Here is a 25184-nt window from a genome sequence, read left to right on the forward strand (position 1 = left end):
CGGATCCCCAGCAGCCGGCTATTTCTATATTTGAGCCCTATGTTTTGTGTAGATGGAGTTGGGTGGTGTTCCACGTGCAAGCGGCGACCCTCAAACCACAGGGAAAGTAAACCCTTACAGTCAGCAATGGTGAGAAATTACCTCGCGGAGATCAGGCTGGGAAATGACGCAACCTGGAAATCCCCACCTCAAACTCCTGCAAAGGATACTCCCATCTCCACTGTAGTCACCGCCTCGGCCCGCCACACCCTCCGGTTCCGCCCCTCTTTTCCCTTCCGGTTGGGCTCCTCGGGGCGGGGCGGGACGGGGCGGGGCGGAGTCCGCCGGGGCCCCGCCCACAGGGTGCCTCATGACACCGCCTCGCGCAGCCGCGCAGAGCCGCTTTCTGGCCGGAGAAGTGGGCGGGCCCCAGACATGCGGAAGAAGGCCCAGCTGAAAGGGCGTGGAAAAAAAAAAGGTGCTTTTTACGACAGGCCGTAAGTTGACGCTCCAGGCGGCGCGACAGCAGCTGGAGGGCGGAGGAGGCGGGTTAGTGTTTCCTGGGGCCGAATCGGGCTGTGGGGGGCGCGGGGCCTGAGCGGGGGGCCGCAGCTCCGGGCCTGCAGGGACAGCATGGGCGAAGGGGAGCGGGGCGGCGGAGGCCTCGGGCTGCGGAGGGCGGCGGCGGGCGGGTCTGAGGAGCTGGCGGGCTGGCGTCTCGGGTCCAGGCCGGGGATCTGACCCGAGGTTGCTGTCCCCCCGGAACCCACACAGCGCGGCCCGTCCTGTGCTCGCCATGAGGCCGCAGCAGGCGCCGGTGTTCGGGAAGGTGTTCATTCAGCGAGACTACAGCAGCGGCACCCGCTGTCAGTTCCAGACCAAGTTCCCCGCGGAGCTGGAAAACCGGGTAGGCACCTGCTCTGCGGCGGCGAAGGAGGGGGACTTGCCCAGGGCAGGGCAGGCGGGCTGGGCTGACACCCGGCCGCCCAGTGCCCCGGGGCTCTGGGCTCGGGCTGTCAGAGAAGGGGCGTTGGCCGCAGGTGTACGAAGAGGGTCCTTCAGCGGGACCTGGTGGTTGGAGCAGGAGGAACCATGCCAAGCCCCCCCGGGGGGTGATGACCTTGTAGAACTAACTGCGATGCCCAGCGCCGAGAATGGGTACCCAGCCATCTTCTTCCCTCTGGTGCCCACCGCCCCCACCCCTCCCCCGGGTTATTGACAGCAGTGATGAGGCACTAATTCCTCAGGCTCCAGGCCACCTCACTAAACATGTTGTGAGCTATGTAGTCCTACCTCGTCACGCAAGAGGAATCTTCTTCATCATCCTCGAGACTGGCGTTTTGTGGCCATTGTGCTGGCCGAACTGTTCCGGCAGAAAAGGGTTTTATTAAGTGCTGTGCCAGGCAGTGCAGACAGGCCTTCTTGGAACCTGAAAAACATAGAGCGTGAGCTGGGCCTGGACAGGGAAATAGTAAGATTACGAGGCCTTACACTTGCCACTCTCCAGTTGCTGATCACTGGGAGCCACCTGTGTTATGTTGGCTTGCATGTCAAAATTGTCATCAGGATGTAGGTCCTTTGGGCAACCCTACATACAGACATGCAAGAATGGGGTGATTGTATCTTATTTTAAAGGTATAATGAAGTAAGCCACCTGAATGTGTGTGTTTTCTTTTTCTTTCTTTTTTTTAGTATATATTTCTTTATTGATTTCAGAGAGGAAGGGAAAGAGAGATAGAAACATCAATGATGAGAGAATCATTGATCGGCTGCCTCCTGCATGCCCCCTATTGGGCCCACAAACCTTTCAGTCCGCAGGCCGACGCTCTATCCACTGAGCCAAACCAGCGAGGGCTGAATGTGTGTGTTTTCTTGTGCCCACATCTGTTCAGCCACCCAAAGAGAAACTCTTTTGGTCTTGAGCCATGTTACCTTACATCAGTTTACTGTCCAGAAGTCAATTTCTGGTCAGATGGGAGCCAGTTTTGTGGCTTTTCTCTTTGACAAGAGGGACTGGTAAGTGATCAGACATGCTGTGGGTGTGGGGCTAAGAAATGCTGGTCGTGAAGTAAGTGGGTGTAGGTGAGTCTGTACTAGAGAAATGTATAGAGCTGTCATTTAAAACCAGCTTGTAGCAAGGTAGGTGGTTTTACCTGATGGCCAAGGTTGGAAAATCAACAATAATCAAGTATAATGTCCTTTAGCTTGATTTATAACCTTGAGCAGGTTAGTGGGCCAAGTATGTTTCTTTAAATACAAATTAAAGATCAGACATGTCACATAAAGATGATGAGGTTAAGCTTATTTATGAAATGCCATATGAATGCTGTACTTTATTGTCACTATGTTATGAGTTAACTCCACCCTGACACTAGTAGTTTGAAAAGGTGGAAATTGAGCCAGTTGCCTACTGGCTAAAACTACTCAATGTTGTTCTTAAAATAATTTAACATTGCAGTTAGCATGTTTTACATGGAAGGACTTATGTGAAATGGTTCAAATGTTTTATTTTTAAGCCTGTTTTGGAAACTCTGACTTGTACTCTCAAATCAGAATGTAAGCTGTTTTGTTTTTGGTTTGGTTTTGTTTTTTTTCACCACACTTTAGATGTTACAAGATTCCTTTGTCAAACTTTGAACTCACAATTGAGCCCCATATATTTATGCATAATCAGACATTGGTCTTCCACTGTGTGTTTTATAGTTGGAATACAGAATCATAATATAGTCACAGTTTTCCACTGTTTCTTACAGGAAATTGATGTTTCTGAATTCTGGAGTCCATTTATTTCTTTGACTGCATACAGCCCAGAACTGCTTGTGATTCTGAGTACTATATGGAATGTTACATGGTGCTGTACAGTTGTGTCCTTTTTTTTCTTTTTTAATGTTTGGGTTAGAACACTGGCTTATACTTTTTAAATTGCTTGAGAAAGCTTTGTTGTTGTTTTTTTTCCCGTGTTGAGATTAAATTTAAATTACAGGTTTAAATTTTCCTTCCTTGTTTGATGGAAAACTGAAAGGTTTCTCTCTTTGTTTCTCAACTAACCCTAGAAATTATACTGATTGCTCTGCCACTGAGGCCAGTTTTTCCTTTTGTGAGAACATTACACTTGGCAACTTAATAGAAGAAGAAATTAATGCACAAGTGTTTTGTGTTACTTTAAGCATTAAAAACACACACATTTGTGCTCTTTAATTTGGGAGTTAGGATGAATTCTGTCTGTTAAAAAGTTTACTTTATCTATTGCCTGTTCAAATGTAATACTTTGATGCCTAAATGCTTTGTTGCCAGGACAGTTCTTTAAAGGAGGCTTTATTTTCACTTTACCCAAAATATAGACATTTTAGGCACCTTTGGTCTGGGTAAAAGAGAAATGATCCGAGGCCGGTTTGGCTCAGTGGATAGAGCGTCTGTCTGCGGACTGAAGGGTCCTGGGTTTGATTCTGGTCAAGGGCATGTACATTGGTTGTGGGCACGTCCCCGGTGGGGGGTGTGCAGGAGGCTGCTGATTGATATTTCTCTCTCAGTGGTGTTTCAGACTCTCTATCCCTCTCCCTTCTTCTCTGTAAAAAATCAATAAAAATATATTTTTTTTAAAAGAGAGAGAAATGAATGAACTATAAATGAAGCATTTGTTCCCCTATATATACCTTTAAAAATATAACTCTACATTTGACCAGTAGAAATTACCTGTGACTTGTGGTTGCTTTAAGCTTCAGTACCATGCTTTTTATCACCTACTTTAAGAAACAAAAATTCTGGGAAAATGATGAGCCTGATTCCTATTTCCATTATGGCTTTCAATGTTTACTGATACAAATTTATATTTGGTTCCAACTTCACATATCAGATATTGATATAGCTTCTCTACCAATGTCCAGGTAATCAGGGGAGACCACTGGCAGCTTTTCATATTGCCTGAAGAGAAGTGGAAATACCCACATTTGTTCTGCTGGGGCCTTTGCATATTAAGTGTGCCCTTTGCCTTTTCTGCTGCCTCCCATGGTTTTTACTCTTTCCTCCTTTTTAAAAATAACCTTCCCAAGAAATTCTTGACTGGTTTTTTTTTAATCTTTTTGTCTTAACTTTTTTAAAATCCTTCATTTATTTTTATTTTTTTAATGATCTATGATTTGCTTCCATCCTACAAAAGCATTGCAATCTTGGAATAACTTTTAAGAGTTAGTGTTGCTGATATGATTAGTGATTAGTGATTCTGATCTGAAAGAGACATCCCATGGCTTTGAATTATATTATGTCCAAAGAAATGTAAATAATTCAAATGACTTTTTTATCCAATCATAACAAGCACAAGTGATTGAAATTATTTAGACTTTTGCAGATTTACTGATGGACAAAACTGGAGGCATTAACTTAGGTATAATTAGGTGAACAGTTTATCTTTAATATTTGTTCATTGAGCAGGTCTCCCAAGTCTGTTTTCAGGGAATGAGAACTCCAGCATAGGTTCAGATTGGTTCTGCACGTGACCATTCTTGACAAACCATGTCTTCAAGTAGTTTGGGCTCAGTGAAGGGTTACTGCTCTGGCTCTCAGTACCATCGGCACCCACCCAAACCTTGTCAGAAACTCTAATATTCTCGGAAAGTAAAAGTAGCTCCTTTTGAAAAACAGGTAGAGCCACCACCATTTTAAAGTTTATATTAAATTTTTTCATGTTTTTGGCTCATTGTTTCCCCATAGGACAAAACAATGATTACAGCTGCCTCTAATCCAGTGTTTTTCAACCTTTTTTGGGCAAAGGCACACTTGTTTCATGAAAAAAATCACGAGGCACACCACCATTAGAAAATGTTAAAAAATTTAACTCTGTGCCTATAATGACTATATATAAAGTAATTCTCTTGAATAGGAATCAAATAAACACAAAGAAAGTATTTTATAATTACTTTATTATGAAATATTAAGTAAACAAAATAGTGAAAAATTATAAAATTCTTGTCTTGTCTGCACCTACGGCACACCAGGCAACATCTCGCCGCACACTAGTGTGCCGCGGAACAGCGGTTGAAAAACGCTCTCTAATCTAAACAGTTTTAATAGCTTAAAGGTGATGATCATAATTTAAAAAATTATGTTCTTGGAAATAATTTGTCTCAAACTATGATATTGAGGTTCTTTGACTTCTATTAGTCTATTTTTATATAGACTTCATGAAAGAATTCATATGTAAGTAGTTCCTAGTTTTAGGAATAAAGAAGGCCTAAAATAAGGACAGACTAATTGTACTTTTGTTACCAAGAATGATAGTATCAGATGAAATACTCTACTAATGGCCCTTGAAAGTTCTAGCATAAAGTATTAAGATTTAAAAATGTAGAAAGCACTGTTATAAAATAAAGTGATACTGGAAGAAGGAAGTAAAAGCAGATGATTAGAGTGGGAAGTGAATGACAATAGTATTGGTATAAATGTAAGATGATAGTGTCACTGAATAGGAGGTGATAGGAATGACTTGGTGTGAGTTGTGCAGTAGTTTGAGATTTTGCCTTGTTCATGATGAGCTTTTAATACTAAATAGTTACTTTAATATTGAGTCAACAAAAAACAGAACTTTGCACTCTGATTCTTCTGCTTAAAATGTCCTTCCCTGCCTGTGTTTAGCTATTGAATTTAAGACTATCTGCTCTTTCCAGATCATGGGAAGGTCTCTTCAATTGTACTTTATGCCTCTATTATAGTACTCTGCAACTTATTGCACTTTTATATTTACATATTTGTGCTGCTCATTCAACTGTAAACTCCTTGAAGATTGAGTCTGTCTTATTAATATTTCTCTAAGGCCTGTCATAGTATGTAATGGTAGGTGCTCAGGAAAAGTGAATATAACTAAATTGAAAGATCGAAGAATTGTATAATCTAATTTACTTGAAATTCATTACAAGCAGTCCTCGGGTTACATAAGACTCGACATATGACGTTTCGTGGTTACGTTGCCATCTCCCATTTATAGTATTTATTTTTTTAAAACGTTCTGTCATTTCGATGTGTGAACATATGTGCTTTATGTTTTTTATTATTTATTTACTACAAATAAAGGTCAGGAATTGTTATCTTTATTTTAAAAAATTTTTTTTTTACTGTTTCACTACTGCTATGTATGTGCTCCATGTGAGTGACGTACTAAGTGCTTATGTAAGTGGGTTCCGACTTAGGGAAAATTGTGATACATCGTGCCATAGGAACGGATCTCTGATTTAACCCAAGGACCTACTGTATAAAAAATAAAAGAACTATATTGAAAGTTGAAGATATCTAATGTTCATAATAGTGATAAAATTAAACAGATACTAAGCAGTTTCAGTAACTTAGGTCCAGATTTAATCACCTAAAAATTGTATGCCAGTTATTAGATAAGAATGTTGACAAAAAAGCAAAATAAGTTAGTGATGACAAGCATTAGTGAGTAGCTAATATTTTTTTCCAAAACTTATTTTTAAATTCTTTTCTGTACAGATTGATAGGCAGCAGTTTGAAGAAACAGTTCGAACTCTAAATAACCTTTATGCGGAAGCAGAGAAGCTTGGGGGTCAATCATATCTTGAAGGTTGTTTGGCTTGTTTAACAGCCTACACCATCTTCTTATGTATGGAAACTCATTATGAGAAGGTAAGGCTACCTTTACTCTATTTCCCCAAATTTCTTTTAAATTTTATCCTCCCACCTTAGTCTTGTGTTTATTTGACCCTAGAATGCTACTCTTCCCATGTTCAAATCTCACCAGTCTCTTAGGTCTCACTTTATCTAAATTTTCCTTTGTCTTCTAATCAGTCTTTCTCTCCTTGGTATCCCCACAATATTTTATTTGTGTCTTGTTTCCTGGCACTTAACACTCTACTTTGGAATGCAGAAGTTTACATTCTTATTTGCCCATCAAGTATGAATTTTTCTTGAGTTCAAAGTGCCTTAACCACTATATATCCCTCTTCTTGCCTGACACCATGCCTTGGGTATATTAGAACTCCCTGAACGTGTGTTAAATGGATGTATTTAAGTTAATCATAGTAAGCCCCTATTATTAAATCGTGATATCTACATTATATCCCACGTATAGAAATGCCCCTGTGATTGTCTTGTACTCCATGCAGCATAGAGCAGATACAATTGTAGCTAAAATATTGAACTAGTGTTACAAAAAGGGTATCTATAATAATAAAAGTGTAATATGCTAATCAGACCAGCCAACCGGGTCCCGGGTGCCAGAGAGAAGCCGGCAGCCGGGGGAAGGAAGGCCTACTCTTACACGCATCTCATGCATCGGGCCTCTAGTATTAAATAATAACTTCATAGTTTATGTCCTTCTCCATATCATATAGAGAAGCAGCTTACTTTCATTCCTGGTCAACATTTAGAATCAGAAGTTATAAAGGATCAATGTCAGCTTTCAGTCTGTTTTGTCACAGCAGCTTCTCTTTAATAATACATTTTCTGAATGAAGAGGATAAATCCGATAAATACTTATTGAAAGTATACTATATGCTAACCAGTATGCAGGGGTATAACTGAATAGGGCAAACATGGTTGCTGACCTTGTGGAGTTTGTAATTTAGTGATAACAGCTGATATTAAGGAAACAAAATCAGCAAAATTATAAAATATGTTAAGTTCCTTGAAGAAAACAAACTCTCCTATGATAGAAAATAATAGGAGAGACCTAATTTAAATTCTGTGGTCAGAAAAGGCCTCTGAGGAGGAAACATTTAGTGCTATTACATGAAGGATGAAAGCCTAGAGACATTTAGGCAGAGAAATCAGTGCATTGGGGAAGCTACTCAAAGGTTTTATGCAGGAGAAGGATATGATCAGATTTTTTTTTATAAAGAGATCTCTCTGCTCTGAAAAAAAGTTGTGAAAGCAGGGAAACCAGTTAGGATGCTCTGTAGAAATCTAGGCAAGAGATGATGATGATAGCTTGGACAAGGAACAGAGCAATATAGATGGAAGCAGATAAACAGATTCAAGAGATATGTTGGTGATAGAACCAAGACTTGATGAAGAGCTGAATGTAGAGGGGGGAGGGGTCTTAAGACTGAATTCACATGGATAAAAACTTGGTCATCCAGGATGGTCTTTTAAAGAAGTATAGAATACTGCCAATTTAAATTAGAAATACGTCCTCCACATTATTTTATTAATGCTTGTGGAATATTAGATGCTTGAGTTGTCATTTCACTCTAGCTTTTAAATTTAATATTTTAATGAACTTATTTACCCATGTGCATTGGCTGAAATAGATACAGGTAACTCCTTCTGATGTCAGTGGTAAAGAGAAATTGGTAATTGGATGACAGGCAAGTCATTTACTAATTATGGGATTATGGACAAGAGAGGTTATTCTCTAAGAGTGCTTTCTGTAAAATGGGTGTTAGTATTAATAAATTTCCTCATATATGGTAAATGTTTAGAAAGTGTTTTCTTAAGATAAATTTAAGAATTAAGTTAGAATATATGTATGTTTTAATCAGATATTTGTGAAGTAACGTGATTTTTAAAATTTCAGGTACAAGTAATCTTTTTTCAGTTCTTAATTAAAATTATTTTGAGTATTAATCTTGAAAGGCAGTTCTCAGTATCAAAAATATAGTGGAAATTGATTGATCTTAATTATATGTTTTAATTTGACTTCATAGGCAATATATAAGGTAGTACTTTATAAGTCTAATCAAGGTCTCTTTACAAAGTAACTATTATAAAGCAAGTAAAGACCAAGTAGAATTAGTCAAGAAACCAAAAGTTTAAAGCATAGCCACATTTTTTAATATATTTTATTGATTTTGTACAGAGAGGAAGGGAGAGAGATAGAGAGAAACATAATGAGAGAGAGTCATCGATCAGCTGCCTCTTGCACACCCCCTACTGGGGATGCGCCCGCAACCAAGGTACATGCCCTTGACCGGAATCGAACCCGGGACCCTTCAGTCCCCAAGCCGACGCTCTATCCATTGAGCCAAACCGGTTTCGGCGCATAGCCACATTTTTTAAACAGGGATTTTAACCCTGGCTGGTGGGGCTCAGTTGGTTGGAGCATCCTCCAGTATACCAGAAGGTCACGGGATTGATTTCTGGTGAGAGCACATATCTAGGTTGTGGTTTCAGTCCCCAGTCAGCAGGTGCAGGAGGCAACCAATCGATGTCTCTCACATCAGTATTTCTCTCACTTTCTCCCCCTTCTTCTCTCCCTCTCTAAAATCAATCAGTCAATATAAATGGGTGATTTTACTTTAAAAACTGGACAAGAATAACTAGATCATGGAAGTTAATAACTAGAATGATCATAATCTATATATAAAAGCCTAAGCAACTGGGTGACCAGCCAGTAGCTATGACGTGCACTTACCATAGGGGGCAGATGCTCAACGCAGGAGCTGCCCCCTGGTGATCAGTGTGCCCCCACAGTGGGAGCACCGCTCAGCTGATGAATGGGCGCCAGACTCCAGGCTCACAGCTCTGTGACAGTGCGAGCCTCTCCTGCGGACACTCCCTGCATGCCCCAGCGTGGTTGTGGCAGCAGGCACAGCGGGGGCGGGATGAGCAGGAGCAGCACCCAGGCACCCAGCCCCGCTTGAGCTCCTCCTCTGTCTGCCACTTTCCACACTACTTTGTTCTGTGCGGGATCGACGCAGACAGCAGGCTGGAGCCCAACGAGCTGGCGGATAAGACCGGGCTGTGGTGGTGGCCCACTGATCCCCATAAGCCAGGCTGAGGGACCGCCACCAGTGCACAAATCCGTGCACTGGGCCTCTAGTTGAGATATAATGTACAAATGCTTTTAAAAGAAAACTTTTCATATGTATATTTGTATTTTTAATAAAGTGATAAAAGTATGAAAACAACTACCCTCTCCCTCTAGTTTATCCCTTAGGAATTTTCGTGCTATTATTTTCTACTTTATAAAAAGACAGGATTGAATCATTTAGTCTTTATTGTTTTAAACACTAAAATTTGTAATTTACAAACAGTCAGCCAAATATAATAGTGCTTACACTTTGTCATGTGGGTCAAATTTTTGAAATTATAAATAGGCTTTTGAAAACTCACTAGAATAATCATGCATTTTTCCTATAATGTGCTCTTTATTGGTTTAAAATGAAAATAAAGACTTCAGTGTTATTTCTCTATTGTTGCTGCCCAAGATAATAAGGGAACAAATGGGATTGTAAAGGTTCCCTCAATAGCTGTCTGTCTCATTCATCAACTATAAAACATCCCTTCTGCCTATGTGCTGTAATCTGTAAAAGGAACACAGTTAGAAGGAACTTAGATATTTTCTGAAAATAGCTGTGATCTTAGTGTCCTCTCTTAGTCTCACTTAAAGATATTTTTTCACAAGATCTATGAGGCTTTCTCCAGTTTATTATTCTCCAGGAGTTTTGATTGTGTTTAGCTTTGTAAATATTATGCAAATTGGGGTTTGTTGAGGCTTTGAAGTCAACAGATATAAAATATGAGTAAATGTCAACATAAGATTCTTGGGGGTGAGAATGGGCTTTGTTCAGTATGGGATGCAGTATGAGTTTACTCATATTAATGCTTTCCTATGCTAAAGAGATTTAAGAGTTTAAGAGCATCCTGTTTAGGATAGTGCTACCTTCACCAAAATAGTATAAGAGGATTTGGAGCTTATACCAAAAAAAAAACCTCTTTTCTTTCTAAACTGATACCCAAGTGCTCATGAATGTTATTAAAGTTTAGACAAAAACCTACACAACAAAGTTGTGCTTGAATCAAATAAAGGAATGCCATTTCTTTGCTACTAACCTGTGCCCAAGGAGAGAGGGAGGAAAGCTGTTCTGAAGGAATCCTTTCTTTGAAACCAGCCATGCAAGCATTTATCTGAGTGTCCTCTCAGTATTAATGGACCTTGGAGAGGGGAGACTGATTCTCCAATTTCCAATCTGTCAGGTGAGCTGAGAGGGAAATCGGAGAGAAGATTGGGAGTACTGAGTTGGGTACCTTTAGCGGCTACTTCCTTCTATTCATTGTTTTAGCATGATTGACAAACTCTGATATAGAGATAGTGCCTAAGATTTTTTTTTTCCCCATAAAGACTGAACACTGCTCAAATTCTTTGAGAGTTGAAAATAGGAGAATGATATATGTATTACTTCAGATAATTAGGTGAAAAAAAAAGTTTTTCTTTAGAAATAGTATTTCTTAATTTACACCATGTAAGGTTGCTCTTTTAGTATAATCATACTCTTTTTAAAAAGCATAAAACATTTTATTATTTCTAAAAGTGTAACTTGAATAAACCATTTAAATTATTTTCCTACAATAAGAAAATTAATTATACAAACCACAAAGAGTTTTAAATTCTAAGTCAATTTATACTAAAACCTAAATTGTAGCATCCTAACCTGTTGGTTTGGCCTGTTACATTATAGACCCCACTCTTAATCACTTCTTAATTTCCAGCTTTATTTTCATACAGTTCTTTTTCTCCCTTTGTGATCAGATTTATCTGTGACTTTATCATATGCTGATAGTGTGAATTTAAGAAAATATATAGTAATTAAAGAACTGGATCAAAGTCCCTTTGAACATTGGAGCCAGAAGAGGGTTCTGATGGCTTTGAATCTGAAATAAAACGTGTAACTCTTTGATTTTGTATATAGCTATTAAGATTTATTTTCTTCTAGCTTATCTGTCTCAGAATTGCCCTTATTAAAGCTGGAGATTTGGCAATTTCCAGAAGTTCCTTTGTATCCTATCTGGTTTTTGTCTACATTTGCTTTGACTTTTACAACCTTAATACTAAACTTATAAATTGAGGTTCCCGTCTAGGACACAGGAGCAACTGCAGAATAGCACTACATGCGATCATGGAGATGATATAAGACACTTGTAGTCATCAGAAACTCCCTGGCAGCTAACGCCCACATGTCTTCAAAGGACAAAAAATGTTCCATTTAAACTAGCTGGGTTATCTTTTGTTATAGGCCAACTTTGTATCAGTACTCAAAGTTGATGAAAATGTACAAAGAAGAAGCAATTCTTAAGTGTTAAAGGAGAAAGCCAAGAAGTACCCTTGATATTAGAAGATGTCACATTAACGACACTTTATGAGTAGGGAGAGAGAAAAGCATAACTCACCAATGTGTATGTAACTGTCTGTTTCTCTAAATCCAGGATTGAGGTGACTAGGAGGTAAGAAGGAGGGGGGTTGGGTCTCATGCTTTTGTATGCATTTCTACTAAACACTACATTGAAGATATTTGTGACTTGAAGAGTCCATCATGCTGTGCTGTATGTTGTATGCAACAGGTGTGAGCCAAGTAATCAGAGCTGTATCCTTCCATAGGAATATCCATGACTTGCTTTGAAAACTAATCCCACTGTCTGAAAATTTGGAAATTCGGCTGATACTTAAAGGGAAATCCAATGAAATTTGTAAAAAAAACAAACAAACAAACAAAAAAAAACAAAAAACTGCTGTTTCTTTCTGACAGGTTCTGAAGAAAGTCTCCAAATACATTCAAGAGCAGAATGAGAAGATATATGCTCCCCAAGGCCTCCTCCTGACAGATCCCATTGAGAGAGGACTTCGAGTTGTATCTTTTTAGTCCAGATCTAAAAGTCTATAAAAAGAAAATGTCAGTGGTACTATTTGGCATTGGCCAAAGAGAATTTAACTCCTGAGTTGTCTTTGTGAATTGCATACCTACCATCAGCCGCCTATCTCCAGCATTTTTTCTTAAAGCATGCCTCTCCTGCTTTTGCACCGTTCAGATCTCTGGATTGTTTAGTATTCTGGTTACTGTCTTTTTTGGTGGTTCTGAGGGCATCTTGTACTAATAAGGGGGGTGGTATGAGTAATTCATTTCATCTGCAGAAACTCTGAACCTAAAGCTCCTTTGAAATGCATAAACTCATAAATGTGGTGAGACTTGTCATCCAAATGAATTGCAGTTCCATGGGTTCATCTGACTAGTTGAAATCAGTTGCAGCTGCCAAATGTATAATTTCATTACCTTTGACATACTGTGCATATTTTTAGAGGCAGTAAGCTTTGAAAATCACTAAGTGAATTTGGGAAATAAAATTGCAAAAAAAAACTAATACAGCTTGATAACTGGAGTAATGGGTAAAGTATTTTTTTAAAAAAACGTAGGTCAGATAATCCCAGGCCTTCCTGCTGATAATAAGTTCAGTTTTATTATAGTCTACACCAGTGATTCTTAAACTTTTAGAGGTCATGAACCCCCACTCAAATAAAAGTTTACATATGATTTCAGGGTATTTTGAACCCCTGAATTCACTATCTTTATGGATTCTCAGTTAAAAACAAAACAAAACACAATTTTACAGTAAAGTATTCTTTTTCAGATTTTTTTTCCTCAATAAATAACGTTTGGGGAGGAACTATATGTAGAATGCTACAAGCAATTATATTTCTTAAATTTTTCAACAAGGTGGAGAAAGCATCATATTTAATTTAAATAGAAAGTTTTCATAAGTTAAAAATAAGCAAAGCAAATTAAAGTCTGTGCAGACCGTACATATCTTGCTATAGCCCCCTTTTATATGTTATGTTCTATAGTGTGTTTTCTTTTTTTTTTCTTTTTTAATATATTTTATTGACATTTTCCAGAGAGGAAGGGAGAGAGATAGAGAGCCAGAAACGTCGATGAGAGAGAAACATCGACCAGCTGCCTCTTGCACACCCCCCACCGGGGATGTGCCCGCAACCAACGTACATGCCCTTGACCGGAATCAAACCTGGGACCTTTCAGTCCGCAGACTGATGCTCTACTACTGAGCCAAACCAGTTTCGGCTATAGTGTGTTTTCTTAACAGCCATGCTGTTTAGATTGAAATTACCATTTATGAAGACAGAGGGATGAGCAGTGGAAGATAAACCATGGAATTAAAGGTAAATATGGAATTACATGATTTATATGTGGTATTTGTAATTTTGTAGGATGTATATGAATTTTCTTCCCTGCATGGTAAATAGTTATATGGTGGCATGTTTTCTGTATTACTTTAAGTGTTTACTTAAGTGTATATTTAAATGTTTACTTAACCCAAGGTCTGTTTGGTGATACAGAATTTAATCCTGATCCCCTTTTCCCTCCCGCCACACTCCCCAGTATTGTTTTCAGACTAGTTTTTTTTGTTACTTTGATTTTGGAGGTGGAAGGTAATTATGTTTTATTTTAATATTTTAAACTGTTCTAGGCATTTAAATAGTTAGGTTCCCCTGCCTGTATGATAAATGGCATTTAAAAACCAAAGAAACATTTCAGAGTGGAGTGGTGAAAGTATAAGTATTTCATAGCCCCATAGATGAGTATTTTATCTACCTGTAGTGGGTAGAACCATAAATTTCATTCTTTTGTTTCAAATGTTATGTTCTTATATATCCATAAAATGACATTGAATAAGTGAGAAACAGATTAGGTGATATTAATAGAAATCTATAAACAAAATCAAGTATAAGCCATAGTACATTAGCACAGTCTTCTAAGTGACGGGAAATTGTACTTACACTGTTTGTGCCAATTTCAGTCTTTAGTCTTTCTACAGATAGTGTTCTGCTGCTGTGTTTTCCTAACTAACTTTGTTTACTGTCACATATCACTAACAGGGCAGCATAGAAATAGAATCTATCAAAGCAAATATATTCCTTCCCAGAACAACGATAATAATAGCTACCATTTTGAGATACCTCATATGTGCCAGATATTAAACAAATGGTATTTCTAATTCTCACAAGGATTCTGCCAAATTTTCCCCCATTATATAAATGCACAGACCAAAGTACAAATAGGTTAAATTATGTTCTCAAAGTTGCACTGATTGGCCATAAACCCATTTTTTTATACCATACTTCCTTTTTAAGTACTTAACACTAGCAAGAATATGGAGAAAGGGAAGTTGATCAGATTGCTCTAAGTCCATGGTCGGCAAACTGCTGCTCTTGAGCCACATGTAGCTCTTTAGCCCCTTGAGTGTGGCTCTTCCACAAAATACCATGGCCTAGGTGAGTCTATTTTGAAGAAGTGACATTAGAAGAAGTTTAAATTTTAAAAAATTGACTCTCAAAAGAAATTTCAATCATTGTACTGTTGATATTTGGCTCTGTTGACTAATGAGTTTGTCGACCACTGCTCTAAGTGTTTATTGCCTTTTCTTTTTCAGTACTTTTTGGAAATACATTTTGTCTGCTATTATACCATTTATTGAATCCTACAGACCAACCAACATTCCAAAATTGCCTTCCTTTAGTACTAGGGAATGTGTCATCTGAATTCTTGAAAGTCAAAGGCCTAAATGATGTTATCATCCATGATACCTTTTATTTCTTTAAAATGGCCTTGTTTTGGAACACTTAGTGGTACTTGTTCTTACACTTTCTCATGAACAATTTCCAAACTGATATTTCTCAAATAAGCAGTCAGGAACCTTATGTGTGGTTTTTGTTACATGCCATTGGAATAAGTTTGTTTTATCAATTGCAGCTGCGTTGACTTGGCACAATGCATTTGTCATGACTCATTTTGTAGCTATTATTGCTAAATATAATGTTTTTCTGAAGTGGTGTGGGGTTTTGAGCAATTACACACCAGAGACTAATCTATCAATATTCAAACAACTGTAAAATTTTGCAATGAGTAAGATTTACATTAGGAACTTCTGGATAGTTTCATGAATGCAAATATTTTTGTTCAGCACAATTTAGTTTTAAGAGCTATGTGTTTCTCAAGCACAGGAACCAGTGTAGGCTAAACCTTTGTAGGAGGGGAAAACCTATAAGAATAATTAATTCAATTCTACTATTTTTCTTAAGTCTAGAGGGTGTCTGCAGGTTGAAGCATTATATGGGAATTAATGACTTGACAAAAAGTACACAAATAGATCTTTAAACATAATATTTAGTTATTTTTAAGTTGAATTTTTAAAATATCTTTATTATCCTATCTAATAAAAGATAATATGCAAAATAACCATCACTCCGCTATACCCACAAGCAACACCCACCAGCCACACTCACCATCCAATCAGAGCGAGTATGCAAATTAACCCCAACCAAGATGGCTGTGGCCACAGAGAGCAGGATGAAGGGTTGGGTTTCCCTGGCAATGGAGGAACCCAAGCTTTCCACACGCCCTGGCAGGCCCAGGCTTCCACTCAAGGGTTTCATTATAGAAGGTAAAGAAATTCCAACAAAAATGGCAGCAGCCACTGAACTGGAAGAGCAGGAGGCTAGGTTTGCCCCAGGCAGTGGAGGAAGTCAAACTTCTGCAGCCCTGGCCAGCTCAGGCCTTCACTACAGGCTACAAAGTTTCAATTATAGAAGATACATAAATTCCAACAGAAGTGGCTGCCACCACGGAGCAAGCAAGAGGCTTGGCTCCGCTCCAGGCTACAAAGTTTCAGTTGTAGAAGGTAAATAAATTCCAGATACCAGGGACTCCACTTGGGGCGCCAGGGGGCATGGCTGGCCTGCAAACCACCACAGGCCCCTTGCTCAGGCCATTCCACACCCCAAGGAAACCCCCACTCTGATCCAGGACACCTTTCAGGGCAAACCAGCTGGCCCCACCCATGTACCAGGCCTCTATCCTATCTAATAAAAGAGTAATATGCAGATTGACCATCACTCCAACACACAAGATGGCTACCCCCATGTGGTCAAAGAAACCTGCCTCCATGTGGACACAATGGCCAGCAGGGGAAGGCAGTTGGGAGGCACCAGGCTTGCGAGGGAGGGCAGTTGGGGGTGATCAACCCTGCAGGGGAGGAAAGTTAGGGGTGACCAGGCCAGCAGAGGAGGGGAATTGGAGGCAAACAGGCTGTCAGGGGAGTAGTTAGACATCACTCAGGTTGATATGGGAGTGGTTGGGGATGATCAGGCTGGCAGGAAGAAGTGGTTAGGGGCAATCAGGAAGGCAGGCAGGTGAACAGTGGGAGCCAGCAGTCCTGGATTGTGAGGGGACAGTCGGACATTCCTCAAGGGTCCCCAGATTGGAGAGGTTGCAGGCTGGGCTAGGGACACCTCCTCCCCCCACACTCCCATGCATGAATTTCATGCACTGGGCCTGTAGTCTATACAATAAAAACCTAAACAGCAGAATAACCAGAACAAATGATCTGTATGATGCACACTGACCACCAGGGGACAGATGCTCAATGTAGGAGCTGCCCCCTGGTGGTCAATGCACTTCACAGGGGGAGTGCTGCTCAGCCAGAAGCTAGGCTCATGGCTGGCAAGCACAGCTGCCACAGTGGGAGCCTCTCCTGAATCAGCGGCAGCTACCAAGCAGCCGCAACAGGTGCAGCTGGCCAAGATGAGCATGAGAGGCACCTGGCCAGATTCGGGCTCCTCCCTGGTCGCCTACCACTTGGTGTACTGCTACATTCCCTGAGGGGTCCCAGACTGCAAGAGGAATGTCCTGGACTGCAAGAGGGTGCAGGTCGGGCTGAGGGACCCTCCCCCTGTCAGTGCACAAATTTCATGCACCAGGCTTTTAGTTAAATATATTAATGGTGTTTTATTTCTTTGCATTAAGATTGTCTTTATTTAAAAAAAAAATAGGACAAATCATTTTATCACAGTAAATTGATGATAATAAAAATAGCTAATATTTTTTGGCACTATTTGTAAATGCTTAATTTTAATCATCACAATCCAGATATTGTTATCTCAATTTTTCAGATGAGGAAACTCAGGCACAAAGAGCTTAAATTAGTTGTCCATGGTTAAAAACTAGTAGGTAGTGACCAAGGCAGCCTGGCCCCAGATTTGCCACTTAACCCTGTGCTATTCTACTCTCGTGACATGATTAGTCAGAGATAAAAATATAGAGGGCTTAGCTTTCTACACTATTGAGCTCTGAACGTAAGCGCGTAGTACAGATTCAAGTATTAGATAGCCCACATTTTAGGCACTCATATCAGTTGGTGTAGAGAGATGTTTTAGAGGTTATTTTTAGCATCCTTTTCTAAAACCTTTACTTTTTCCCTCTGATTATAGATCCCAGCTCCAGCTGGGAACCTCATGTCTCCACTGGCTGATCGCAGAGCATCCCCTACCTCCTCTACAGAGCGTCATTCCTTTGTATCTGCTGCCAGAGCCACGGTGCCATTTACTCCAAGGACTAACTTTCTAAAATTCCACACCTGGAGTGACCGCTAGTCGCTCAGCATCCACTTTTTGTCTCCAAATTGTGTAGGACTCTGTAATCTTTTCATTAGTTTCTGAGAAAACACAATGAAGCATTTCACTTTTTTTATTCAGAGCCATTAATGAAATATGCAGTTGGTTAGCCCAACGCAAAGTTTATTTATCTGCCACCAGTACCCATGGTTCTCTTCATTCCTGGGGCCAGCTTCCTAGGTGGCTAAAGACCTCAAAGTCATGTCTTAGCCAGTGTTCAGTCTCATTCCCCCAAATTAACAAAATGCTTTTCTTCAGAATTTTAGTACAGGTTAGGCTGTGTCTGTGGTGTTGCTAATGCATCTCCCAGATTTCAAAGAACTATCAGTTTTGCCATGACTCAAATCTTAAAGATCTATTTCTGTTAAGTTTCTCAAACTCAAGTTCATTGGAAAAATAATGTGTTCTTTGTTTTATTATAGCAATTATTTCTAATAAAGCAGTATTTAATACAGTTTCCAGTATTTTTCTTTGGAGGATTTTGTTATCATTACATTACCTTGAATGTTGGGAAGATGTGGTATGTGTTGGTTGTTCCTTATATAAATAAGTAAGCACAATACAGTGGATGCTAAACCATCAAACACATAAATGCTCCTGAAAGTGTAATAAGCAAGTGTAATAAATATTTTAATTATAGTTTTGTTATAAATATAACTTATGAGAAAAAAATTTGATAGGAATAATACTGTATATTGCTAATTTTTAACTATCCCCACTGGCAAATCTAATAATTCATAGACTTTCCTTATATACAGTATTCATTGCACAGAAATCTTATGATAGATTTAAGTACAGTAAGTTAAGTGATTTCCAATTAAAACTTAAGTCTAAGTCAATATTTCTAGTTCTTTTGGCTGTATGTTTTTAGTACTGGGCTTCTTATGGCTTTCATTTACCTTTGAGGTTTGAGAGCACCGTATTTGAGAGAGAGTTAAATATATTAGGAGAGAATGAAATAGTAACAAGTTTTAGTTTCAGAGATAATGTAGGTGCTAATACTGGATTTACTCTTTCAGATTTAATTTCTTTTATGGGTCTGATAGTTTCTCAATAAATCTCACAGGTCTGTGTAATATTTTAATTATATAAAACACCTTTGTTACTTTATAGGCTATATTAATGTTTGTCTGCCTTTTAAACCCGTTGCAATGCAATAACTTTGCTGAAATATTAACACATTAGTAAAACTTTTCTTAAACAAATTGTCTCTGTGTCATGCTTGGTGTGATTTGGTAATGTGATGAATGATGTGGCATTAAATTTGGCAGATAGACAGCACTGTAGTACGAGAGTCACTGGTACAGTCTAGCTTTATATTTTTAAAAATAACATTTATATAGTTTGTCACACTTCTCAGTTTTTGACACGCTTTATCTCATAAGAGCAGACGTGTTAGCTAAATAGATAAAAACCAAGAAATACTACCTAACAGTAAAAAATGCATTCAACTAAAAAGTAAGAGATTAGAATGTTTCATTAGGAAAAAAGTATCACAGTTATTGTTACTTTTTTGAATAATCTGAGCACTTGATCTTAATGTTCCTGTTCATGTATATATTCTCCTACCTCATTTTTACAGACCAGCTTATTGCCAGGAAATGAACATAATAGTCTGTATTCAAAATGTTTTAGCAATTAATCTGGGAACAACCAAGTGCCAAACAGCGTAACTGTAGAAGTCAGACCCTGTGATTATATAAGGACTCAAACCCAGATGTATTATAATGTAACCTTTTCTTGCCAATTAAAGAATAGGTGTTCACAACTTCTACACGTCTTTGTGCATCTCATACAAAGTACAAATATTTAGTCCATTTCCTAATTTAGATGTTGGAAGGTTTATGTGCTTGAAAAAGCAACATTAGTGTAGCTGTTACTATCTAACGTAACAAATGAAGTGTGCTTCAGTTAAACGAGAAAGGAAAGGCCTAATAGCATGTTTGGGGCATTTTTAATATTGCAGAAAGAGATCTGTACTTACTATCTAATGATATGGAGGGACTACTTCAGGATAGAAATAGTCTGGTTACGTTATAAGTAACCAGAATTCTCAACAGCAACCATTTTGACAACCAATATGGTACCATTCTCCAGAAGGGGATTTTGATTATAACAAAACTGTACATTTTAATTACTGAGTTGGGATTGTGTTTTGTGACTTAAAGAGAACATAGGACTTTTTATTTTTTTAACCAAAGAATGACAAGAGTAATCATGGACCTTCCTCAGTTTTTATTCCAGTACAGGGAAAGAATTATACTCAGTAAGTAAATGTAAAATGGACAAAAATAACATTTTATGATTATGAGTTATCCTAGTTGATAATACATATACACAATTCATATATTATTGACACATATATGTGGTAAGATACATATGCCTGGGAACAATAAACACCAAGTGGTGGTTACCTGTAAAGAGGGGAAAAGGGAAAAAAAAAAAAAAAAAAGAGGGGAAAAGGAATGGAGTCAGAGTTGCACAGGGACAGAGCTAGAGCAAATAAGTGGCTTAGTATTTCTTATAATATTTGAAATATCCCCCAAATTATAAAAAACAACCACATGTATTTGTCAATAAAAATAACCCTATTTAAATATGATGCACACCACTTACCATCTCTGGTATCATAATGAGCTTTGATAATTTGGACACAATTCCCACCACACCCTGAGATCTCACAATGCTCTCTATTTCCAATTTCCTCTAAGTCTTCAGGCCTATTTATCTAGTTGGTCTCATTGATTGTTCTCATTATACAAAAAAGGGTGGGGGAGTGAAAAATGTGGACAAATGACTTTTCCTGCTTACAGGTATATGAATAGACCTTTAAAATCCTATATGATAAAAGTCTAATGTGCTAAGTGTCTGGTCATCTGGTTGGCCATTCAACCAATCCAAGCATAATATGCTAATGTTATGCTAAAGCTATACAACCAGTCGCTATGATGTGCTCTGATTACCAGGGGGCAGACACTCTGACCAATAGGTTACATAGCTTGCTGCTGGTGTTGGCCAATCAGGACTGAGAGAGATGGGCTGGACATACCCTGGAGCTCTCCTGTGGTCCCTCCCCAGCTGGCAAACCTGCAGCCTTCCCTGGCCTGAATTGTACACTGGCGGGGTCCCTCAGCCTGGCCTGCACCCTCTCACAATCCAGATTGAGGGACACCCCCCCCCCCCAAGTGCACGAATTTCATGTACCAGGCCTCTAGTAAATGAATAAACTTCCAGCCTAGAAGCAGCCCATAACTAAGGGTAAAGTTCAGGGTCACTGAATTTCTAACTTAGAGTAAACATGTCTAAGATGAAACAAAGTGAGGATGGGTGGGAAACTCATGACCTCATTTCCCCACAAGCAGGGGAAAGTCCAAAGTAATTTCAGCCTTTACAGAGCTGCCTGGGTCACATCCAACTCTTACTGATTCCAGTGAGTTAGCAGCTCAGAATGACAGCTGCTCACAGCAAGATCAGCTATGACAGACAAAATGACCCAAGGCATCTGGTTCTTGGTCCAAAAAATACCGACAATTAACCCAATTTTGTGACTTGATTTTCAATATTTTCAGCTGAAATATTTCTATAACTGAACTGAATATAAACTGAAAAACCTAATAGTTTCTATCACTTTGGGATCCTCTAAAGATGGAATTATTATAAATAGTAAAATACCAGGTAAGTCATGTATCTTGGAACATAATTAATCATCCATTCTTTAGCCTTCTGCTAGAGTGTGAATATTAAAGTCAATTAATACGTTTGGTTTCACCAGTGAGAAATCTATAAGAGGTGTTCGAATGAAGAAACCTAGACAAAATGCCAGAAGTTCTTAAAGTGTCAAAAAGTTTGAAATTTCACATTTTTATATTAATCCAGGCCTCTTGTTATGCCAAATATTGATACCTCAAGAGTTGTATAATTTATAGATGCTTCATGTAGAAATAAAAATAAAATGGTAACAATTATAATATAGTTTGATCTCTGTACTCTAGGGAGTTTTGAACTGAAGATTTTATTTTTAAAATATATCTTTATTGATTTTAGAAAGGAAGAGAGATGGAGAGATAAAAACATCAATGATGAGAGAGAATCATTGCTTGGCTGCCTCCTGTGTGCCCCACACTGGAGATCGAGCCCACAACCCAGGCATGTGCCCTGACCGGTAATCAAATTGTGACTTCCTGGTTCATAGGTCACTGAGCTACACTGCCAGGGAGAACTTAAAATTTTAAAATAAATCTTATTGTACATCAGCTCAAGGAAACCATGGCCTATATACAGGTGAATCTCCATTGTATTCTAAGAGTTGTCCCTATGCAGAAAAATTACTTCAATAAACTTTAGTCTGAAGTGGAATGACTCATTTTATTAGTTGTGTTACATTCTCAAAGTGTTGCCATATTTATCATCTATTAATACATAGACAGGTAAGGCATTAAAATGAAAGCAATGAGTAGAATTTTGATACACACTCTTGAGCAAGGCTAACCTTTATCTTTTTCCTGTGACTATAATCAAATCTTTTCCTATAGCTGTATATTTAAAAACAAAAGCATGTAGAAATATTAGTTTGGTCTCTTTTTCTCTTGGACCTATAGATGGCTCCCTAGAGCAAATTACATGGACCCTAATAAACATGAAGACCTGCCCAGACCTTAGACATGTGCTTTTCAGCAGATGCCCATGCAATAAAGGCACATGAAGTTCTTGATGGGAAGGTCACATTTCTCTTTAACTGTTATCCAGAAAAAGCATTTAAAAAATTGTTTTACTTACGTGCTAAATGCTGTATTGGCCATGGGTTTTCAGAAGATAAATTTAAAAAAAAAAATTTTTAATTCCTGGTCATATATTCTGCAATGAGCAAATGAAAGTACAGTTTTCGTATCTCCTCCTTGTTTCTTCTGGAACTTATTCATTATTTCTACAAACGATGTCACATGTCACTTCCTCAGGGAGGCCCTTATAGGATAAATACTTGTGTCCTCCTCAATTTCATATAGCATTAAAATTCTAACCTCTTCCCAAGTTGATGGGATTGGGAGGTAGGGCCTTTGGGAGGTAATTAATTCTTGGGGACAGGCTGCCTTCATAAATGGGATTAGTGCCCTTATAAAAGTGGCCCAGAAAACTCCCTTGTCCCTCCCATCTTATGATATTAAAGTAGAAAGATGGTCATCTGGGACTTGAGCCCACACCAAACACTGACTCTGTCAGCTCCATGACCTTGGACATCCCAACCTCCAGAACAAAGAGGAATAAATAAATTCTGTTGTTTAGCCTGGCTGTCGTGACTCGGTGGTTAGGCGTGGGCCTATGAACCAGGAAGTCACAGTTCTATTCCCAGTCAGGTCACATGTCTGGGAAGTGGGCTCGATCCCCAGTGGTGGGCATGCAGGAGGCAGCTAAGCAATGATTCCCTCTCATCATTAATGTTTCTATCTCTCCCTCTCCCTTTTGCTCTGAAATGAATAAAAAATATATTTAAAAAAATTTTTTATTGTTTATAAATCACCTAATCAATGGTACTTTGTTATAGCAGCCCAAAGGGACTAGACAGATGCCTGCCCCAGCCATTTAAATGCCCTCAACGTCAACATTCTCTGTTATCCAGGTTTATTTTTTCACCACCTGACAAATAATTGGTTTTTGTTTGTTGTCCATCTCCCATCACAAGGTCTGTGTGTCCCATTCACTGCTTTATCTTTAGCACCTACACAGAGTCTGGCGCTAGATACTCAAATATCACTAGATGCTCAAGAAGTGTTTGTTGAATGAAGAAATCAATGTGTGATTATTAGTGTTTTTGTTTGTCTCTCCCTCACTGCACTATAAGTTCTTGAGACAAGAACTATGTCTATTCATGTCTGTATTTTAGCACCTAACACAGGATTTAGCTCTTAATAAACATACTCAACAAATATTTTTAAATGAAAAAAAAAAGAAAGAAATCAATGTGCGCATGAGTGATAGGCACTCTGATAGATTTGGGGGACACTTCAGGAAATTAACAATCTAACAGAAGAAACAGACATGTTAAAACTGCCATATAGCACGATAAATGTTACATCAGAATAGTATATGGTATTATTGGTGACCTAAATAAGGGGCAGTATGTTAGGGATAGTTTCATGGAGGAAGTTATTTCGCTGAGTCTTCAAGGATGCATGGGAGTTCATCAGGTGGTTAAAGGGAAAGAGAGAAGCCTAAAGAGAGGAACAGCATCTGCAAAGAAAGGAGACAAAATACCTCATGTCCTTAAGTAGTTCAACTCGACTGGAGCAGAGTGTAAGGGAGGGAGCCTCATACTACAAAGAAATCAACAGCACTGTCTCAGTCCATAAAACCACACCTGCACCTGATGACCACCCTACTAGTACTTCTCTCAAGGGAACCTATTCCATCCTCCAACAGCCTGCCCTTCATTGCAGCCGTCCAGGCCTGTGGGCAATGAGGGGCCAGCCTACAGGTGTTCTGTGTACTCTCTGCCAAGGAAAATGTCAAAGAGTATGCTGGAGTGAGAAGATATCATCTTTGCTTAAGGAGGTGGCAGCGTTTGACAGGTATCAAGGCCCCTGTGACCTTATTGGCAAAGTGAAGGCAAAGAGGAGAGATGGCATCTCCAGGTCTTTGCCTGGGCTTGGGAAGCCTTTGTTAGAACTGAATTTGAAGCCCTCTGTCTGCCTCAGTTTTCTTTTCAGAAGATATAAGTACCCCATTGTAGCAAACTGACTCTTTTTAGTTATTTCCAATACTGATTCTGTAGTCATGATAAAGAGGGAAAAAAGCATCCTATTAACCATGAGAAAATGACATACAGGACAGAGGTGGAGGTAGGGTTTGTGTCTGTGCCAGAAACTAGGATAAGGTGACCAGACGTCCCGCTTTTGGCGGGACAGTCCCGATTTTTACCAATTTGTCCCTCTTTCCCGTGGGACTTTTTTAAAACACCATGGGACGCGGGACAAATTGGTAAAAATCAGGACGTCTGGTCCCCTTGAGCACATTAAGACCAAAC

At 39.0% G+C, this 25184-nt stretch overlaps 1 protein-coding gene across 3 annotated transcripts; it reads left to right on the forward strand.

The window, feature by feature from the left end:
• Nucleotides 1-415: 415 nt before the first annotated feature.
• Nucleotides 416-19371, forward strand: GOLGA7 (golgin A7). Of its 3 annotated transcripts, XM_084877133.1 has the most exons (6): nt 416-528; nt 754-886; nt 6460-6612; nt 12453-12554; nt 13814-13876; nt 17984-19371. In XM_084877133.1, the coding sequence occupies exons 2-5, from the start codon at nt 776-778 to the stop codon at nt 13859-13861; spliced, it is 414 nt and encodes a 137-aa protein (XP_084733259.1). In that variant the 5' UTR covers nt 416-528; nt 754-775; the 3' UTR covers nt 13862-13876; nt 17984-19371. The 3 variants fall into 3 exon arrangements, with proteins under 3 accessions (XP_084733259.1, XP_084733258.1, XP_084733260.1); XM_084877132.1 differs by lacking the exon at nt 416-528 and having other exon boundaries at nt 532-886; XM_084877134.1 differs by lacking the exon at nt 416-528 and having other exon boundaries at nt 609-886; nt 13809-13876.
• Nucleotides 19372-25184: the final 5813 nt, after the last annotated feature.

Source organism: Pipistrellus hanaki (genome assembly GCF_964339955.1).
Source record: "Pipistrellus hanaki genome assembly, chromosome: 3".
Lineage (NCBI taxonomy): Eukaryota > Metazoa > Chordata > Mammalia > Chiroptera > Vespertilionidae > Pipistrellus > Pipistrellus hanaki.